Genomic DNA, 7,101 nt, shown 5'->3' with positions numbered 1-7,101 from the left:
CATATCCAATTAATATATATACATATCGTAGAAAGGGGATGTCAGACGTAATAATCTAAATAACCAATTCATTAATATATACATTATACTTTATTTATATCCATCTAATAAAAAATCATTGTTATCCAAAGAAGACCCATCAACGACATATTTTATGAATATATATGGTAGACATTTCTAAACTTACACAAATTAATATTTCATTTATATAAAACATACATAAGCATTTAGTCAGATACTACGGTCAAAGTGACATATAACTACCATACATTACGTGTGAAATTACATGCAATACCGAACCCAAAAAGTTATATCAACCAAAAAAGACAAAAAACCACTCAATACCTCTTAATCCAGACATAGCCACCTTATATCCATCACTTCCCAAGAGAACATTTAATTCACTATATTTATTACAACTCAATCACCACAATCATCCCCTATAAAAACACGTCCCCAAATGAACGGGTCTTCCACCAAACACCAAATAACCACCATGAACACCATAATGCAGAAGCTTGTGGAGCAGCTCCAAACCATGAAGACATCTTTGGCTCATCTCCAACAAACATACACAACAATCACCACAACCATGCACACACTACTAGAAGATGCCCCAGACGAACTACCATACAAGGAACTTATAATCACCAACCACGTCATCACTGATGTTGAGCAAGACACCGCGCTGATGCTTGATACCTTCGAGACGATGCAGGAAAACATGTCAGTAGCGATCAAAGTATGCAACAAAATCATGTAGGACCATCCGCCAGCATGAGCTTCTTTTGCATCCAGTGCTGTAATCTAAAATCCTGTAATGACCTTATAATGAACAAATGTCTTTTGATCCATATTGTGTCATACAATACATATGTCCAATATAAAGGAAATCAGATAACAACCAATATCATAAATACTAAGAAATCAAACGGTTCATCGTTGTTTTTACACATCTGCCCCTATAGAAAGCAAATGGAAATAACTTCAAAGCATACCATTTAGTGAACATACGCATTCTTTATTCTTTAAGCGTAAATATTTAAACCGTCTAACCTCCGTGTAGCGGGACACACCACTATAGTTATTATTATTATTATTATTATTTTTTTATTTTTTTTATTTTTACATCTTAAAGAAAAGGCGTAAAAGTTTCGAGTCTACAAAAACTTGCCCTCTCAAATTCCCTCCATCCCCTTTATCAACCGGTCGGAGATCACAAATTCGCCGTCTCTCCGCAGATTTCCCAACACTCTTTTCAAATTCCTCGTTCATCCTCAACTCTCATCACAGCTTAAAAAGGGAAAACAACAGCGGGAAAGAGAAACCATCACCTCCCGCATCGACGATATTGCCGGCATTATCTTCTCCAGCGACGATGGCTGTCGATACAGACTTTACCTCGCTTTTTAACAATTTGAAGGTCGAAGATCCATGGCTTCCACCTAGACCTTGGGAATCAATTCCTACAGAAAGTGGACGTTCTGTCACTTCAACATCTATTTCCTCTCCTTCAATTTCAAGACGCCTCTACGACACATCAACTGTTTCTGTAAGATCTCTTTCTGGTTATACCCCTCATCTCAACATCAATTTTACTTCCTTTTCCAAAAGAAATGTCCAATTGCTTTTGATGATTCGAACTCGGTACTTCAAAATATTGTAATTGACTCGGTTATTGTTACTTTTCACTTTTCAGACTCTAAGATGGTTTTGGTGGGATATTACTAAACCTATTTTTACGTATGCTTCAGGAGGCTAGTTTAGTAAGGTTGGCAATGAACGCTCTGCAAGGATTAGAGTCATCTCTTACAAGCATTGACAGACTATGCACAATATTCCGTTCTGATCCAACAGACAGAACATTTCACCGAATTCCTAGTCTATGGAACAAATCTGTAAGTACACTTGCTCTTGAGAAGATACTTAGATCCTTAGGCTGCATGGGCTGTGAAGTTTTCTTTCTCCATAAATTTATTAGTCACTTCACAAACTTAAATCCGGATGAGGCAAGCAGCAATTATCCTCCATACAGTCTGGTCAACCAGGCTTTTGCAGTCGCCATTGGAGATGTTTTGGAAGGTTACATTGCTGCATTAGATACTTTATCTTCTTCTGTTTGCTTGAGAAGATTATCACTTAATGATAGCATGATCGGCTGTCTTTCAAGTGTTGGACATTCTGAGGTTACATTGCTGGAGGTTTTTCTTCATACAAAAGAATTGAGAAGTCAAATTGAGGTTATTGGAAGCATATGCAATGTGCATGATATAGCTCTTTGTTTCTCACTTTCACCCCTTGAGGATTTAGGTACTCAAACAAAATTTAGTGAGTTTCCAAGAGGTGGAAATCTTCTTACTTATTTGTACAACGAGCTCAAGGTTGCTGATCCAGTCCATTGTTCACTTCTCAAAACTCTCTTTGTTCGCTCATGTGAACCATATTTTGACTTTATTAGATCCTGGATTTTCAAGGCCAAAATTGTTGATCCATTTAATGAGTTCATAGTGGCTGAAGCTGATAGTCATCAATCTTATTCACTTTCTAACACTGGAGTTCTTGTTGACTTCCCTTCAGCCACCATCAGGGTAAACTGAATTGTATTATCTTTTTATTTTCAATGGTTTTAGTACTCATTTGATACTTATTCTTGCAATGTGGATGTTTCATTACAGGAGGAAGATGGAGTTTCTGTTCCATGTTTTCTGAAGGAATTCTTGATTCCACTGTTTAGGGCTGGTCAGCAGCTTCAAGTACTGATAAAATTGCTGGAATTTTCTGATGGTGTTGGGAGTTGGAATCGTACTTATGAGGACTTTCTTCCATATTGGAGTAAAATATCGAGCTCCCATTTGTCACATGCATCTCATATGGCTTTCAGTAAAGAAGGAATTGAGAAAATGGTACTTGCAAGAAGAGACTACTATAAAATCATGATGGAGAAACTCAAAAATCAATTGCCAAACCTAGAGTTCAGATATCATCAGGTGATTTCACAAAAGCCATACCTATTCTTGTTTACTATTGATTCTAGTATATCTTCCTTTTCCAGTATATTATTGGTATTTAATATTTATCTCCCACAATTCATGGCTTAACTTGTTATGGTTGACAGGTAATTCCACACTCTACACCACCAATTTCTGTTTCTAATGGTAGAGGAAGTCTGGAATTACTATCTTCTTCAGCAAAGAATATGAATCAAAATCTGTAAGATCTCTTTGTTCATTTATCTAAAAGCTCTTTATGTTTTATTTAAGAAAGCAATGCATACCCTGAAATGAATTAGGTAACATTGTGCGGACTTAATTAAATTGATGTGCATATAAAGCTCTAATTTACATCTTTCTTTCTGTTCATCAGGCGTCTTGATACAGTGGATAGCGATCTATCTAACATGACAGAAGAGTTCTCATATGAGAATGATCCATTAGATTCATCCGAATGTTCATCTGCTGAAGAAGACATAGAGAAATCTGAGAATATAATTGAATCTTTTCATGATGCAGAAGATCTGGAGAAAAAATACCTTTCTGCTTTAGAATTTAAATCAGATACCTCTTCCAATATTCCATTTAAAAATTCTTCTCAAGTTAAGAGTCCATCCACCATAGGAAGTGCTTCACATGAGTCATATAGGAATGATTTGTCATCAACACCAGAAAAAACTCAATATGAGAATAATCAACCACTTAATCCCATTTGTAATGCTATAGGGAACATAGAAGATGTTGCTTTGAGTTTAAAAAGCTTGAAATCATGGGAAGTTGAATCTGCTAATAACCTAATACAAGGAACAAGCAAACTTCGTGAAACATCTTCCAAAGTCAATTTACCTTCTTTTGACTTTAAGTCAATACGAGATCCTTTTACTGAATGTGTAGATAGATTAGGAATAGGAAGCTCTAATAGAACTGACCATTTCTCAGTTCCAGCTAATAATACTGCTCCCATGAAGAGAAATTACCATAAAGCCCCTGGTGATGATACACTCCCTGTCAACAAGACTTCATTCCATAAACATGAAGATATTCGTTTCAAAACTGATCACCAAAAACAAGAACTGTCACCAAATGGTGGTGGTGGTGGTTGGCAAGTTATGCTTAGTGGCACTGGCAACAAAAATGTAATCCTCCGCCCTGGTGACCATAGTAAGATTGGTGTGGCTGCAGTTATTGAGATACCATTGGATTTTGTTCTTGAGAAATGCTTGTTGGAGGAGATTCAACTCCAGTATCCTTAAAAGTTTAGATCATAGCCGTTTACAGTATGTGGGTCATTTTCTTTTGAGTAAATTACCGAAATCGTCCCTTTGATATTGTCCAAAATTACAGATTGGGTCCCTTGCAAACTTTTTTTTTAACCCTTTTCAGCCCTGTAGTATGTATTTGTAACATTTTTCATACTTGAGTTGGATACCACTTAACAGTTACTGTTAACTTTTACAAAAAAGACCATTATACCCTCGCTTTCTATTTTTATTCATCTTAATTCATTACGGATTTTATCTGTGGGGCCCGGAAATTAAAAGACTGAAAAAGGTTAAAAACGTTACAAATCCATACTCTACAGGGATGAAAAAGGTTAAATAAGTTTGCAAGGGACCTAATCTGTAATTTTGGACATACCACAGGGACGATTTCTGTAAGTTACTCTTTTGTATTAGTTCATGTTCCCCTTAATGTTGGTAGATATATTTATGTGAGTAAATTGACAATTAAGCTACTTGAGGAAGGTTTTTCTTTACAAGAACATTTGTTGGCTTTGAGGAGATACCACATGATGGAATCAGCAGATTGGGCAGATTTATTTATCGTGTCACTTTGGCAACATGTATAACTATTTTTTTTTCATTAGTCTCTTCTAGAAAGTTTTATGCTTTGATGATTGTAATACTAAATTGTTTTTTATATTTATTTTATAGAAATGGTATGCCACAGAGGCAGATAAAAGGGTATCTGAAATTCAGGGGCTTCTAGAACTTTCAGTTCAGAGGTCTTCATGTGAAAGAGACCATTATAAAGATAGACTCTTTGTTTACATGAAAGAACAAGGCTCCACATCTCTCCCTGGTTTTGCAACTGGTATGTTTGGTTTGTGGATTCTGATGGAATTGGAATCCAAGATTCCATTCGTTGCGTGTTTGGTTTGTTAAATGCATGGAATCCAATTCTGTCACAATCCTTCAAATTCCATGGTTTGATGGATTTACTGTTGGAGGAATTTACTTCCATTCTTCATTTTTTTTATTAATGACCAAAAATACACTCATTATATATATAATTATATATGGTATATTTGCAGGTATACAGTCCTTCAATGTATTAGGCCTGGGTTACAGAGTAGATTGGCCAGTGAGCATTGTTTTGACTCCTGCTGCATTGAAGATATATGCTCAAATCTTTAGTTTTTTGATACAAGTCAAACTTGCTTTATCTTCTTTGACTGAAATATGGTGTTCATTTAAGGTATTCTACTGCAGCAATTGATTTCCATTGTGCATGTAGACAACCTTAACCCTAAATCCTAAGGGTTTAGGGTTCACATATCTCTAGGGTAGTGGTCAATTTAGTCTTTTCAGCAAAAAAATCCGTCCTAATATATTTTTTTTGATATACAGGAATTCATGCATTTCACCAACAAGAATCGTCATTCTGATGTACAAAAATCCCATTTCAATATCATGGTGAAATTGAGGTACTCTTGAATATGACAATAAACATTTTTATTTTATCAAGAAACACATATAAAAGACTTTCTTGCCCTTGATATGTTGTGTTTTTGGATTATAGATTCCAATTTTTGTATGTTTCAGGCACCAGATTTTCCATTTTGTATCAACATTGCAGCAATATGTTCAGTCTCAGTTATCACATGTATCCTGGTGTAGATTTCTAGAGTCTCTCAAGCATAAGGTTCTGAATAATCATTATTAAATTTCATATTTAATTCATGTTAATTGAACTTATGCAATTTTTCAGTAATAATTCTTTGTTTTTGATTAGGTTAAGGATTTGACAGATCTCGACATTGTGCATATGGATTATCTCAATGATTCACAATGCATGTAAGTTAATCTAAAACTATGTTCTTGAAGTATAATACTCTGAAGCTATCAGTTTTACATTTTGTTTTTTTTATATTGTTTGCAGATGTTTTTTATCGGATGATATGAAAATAATAGCTGAGATTATTCAAAGCATTTTGCAATGTGCATTGGACTTCAGATCTTTTGTTGTGCCAAACAAATCAGCTGTCAACATTGCTCAGGTCATTTTTACTGTCTTCATTTATTAATTACTTTTTATTTTTATATTATTAGTGATTAAATAAAGCATAAAGCTATTTCCTTTAACAGGTTGTGAGCATTAAAGAAGCATTTGAGAAAAACATGAGACAATTGTATGCATGCTATATCAAGTCTCCTAAGAATGTGGAGTTCAGTCTTCCACGCTTCTGGGAGTACCTCAATTACAATCACCATTTTTCAGATGTTATTAATAAAGAAATGGGCCACCATATTCTTTCCTTCTAAAACTCTTATTATCAACTTTTTTTTTTCTTTCACGTGTATGTGGTTTTTGATTGATGACATTTTTTTTTGTGTGTAATTATATCATGTCTTGTTTATTTTCCTACATGAGGTATATATATATCGGTATCTTTACAAAACTAGCTTCCATTCTTTGGTTGTGCATAATGTTTGACAAAAGTAGCTTTTGAAAGGTTTTAAATTACATGAATTACAAAGGCTAAAAGCTCTCGAAAACCAATTGAACTATTGAAGTAACCTTTTTGGATTATAAGTTTTTTTGTTTCTAACATGTACTTTTGTGATTTCTTTTTGAGAACTACAAACTCCTAAAATTTGTTGCCGAACATATCATGTATTTCTCATGTCGATTGACCAAAGTTTATGGAATTATTTGTTAGTGGATGATATGGCAATTACTTGAAATAATGTTAATGAAATAAAAGATTTGTTAAAGGTTTTAATTTCAAAATATTATGTAAATAATTGGGGAAAACTAGAACATTTATGGGAAATAAATGTGACTTGAATATGTGATAATTCTAATGGTAAAAAAAACTAGACAAATT

At 34.3% G+C, this 7,101-nt stretch overlaps 1 protein-coding gene across 2 annotated transcripts; it reads left to right on the top strand.

Annotated features, from left to right (window-relative positions):
• Nucleotides 1-1,100: 1,100 nt before the first annotated feature.
• On the top strand, nt 1,101-6,638 carry LOC111897208 (uncharacterized). 2 transcript variants are annotated; one of them, XM_023893161.3, is made up of 13 exons: nt 1,101-1,552; nt 1,755-2,588; nt 2,676-2,987; nt 3,116-3,210; nt 3,364-4,233; nt 4,692-4,833; nt 4,925-5,084; nt 5,305-5,468; nt 5,621-5,697; nt 5,816-5,915; nt 6,006-6,067; nt 6,153-6,270; nt 6,359-6,638. In XM_023893161.3, exons 1-13 carry the CDS (start codon nt 1,379-1,381, stop codon nt 6,533-6,535), a joined length of 3,285 nt encoding a protein of 1,094 aa, XP_023748929.1. In that variant the 5' UTR covers nt 1,101-1,378; the 3' UTR covers nt 6,536-6,638. The 2 variants fall into 2 exon arrangements, with proteins under 2 accessions (XP_023748929.1, XP_023748930.1); XM_023893162.2 differs by having other exon boundaries at nt 1,417-1,552; nt 1,700-2,588.
• Nucleotides 6,639-7,101: the final 463 nt, after the last annotated feature.

The sequence above is a fragment of the Lactuca sativa genome, chromosome 5 (genome assembly GCF_002870075.4).
Source record: "Lactuca sativa cultivar Salinas chromosome 5, Lsat_Salinas_v11, whole genome shotgun sequence".
NCBI classification, from domain to species: Eukaryota; Viridiplantae; Streptophyta; class Magnoliopsida; order Asterales; family Asteraceae; genus Lactuca; species Lactuca sativa.
The sequence above is the reverse complement of the archived record's forward strand: the minus strand, read 5'-3'. Positions and strand labels throughout refer to the sequence as shown.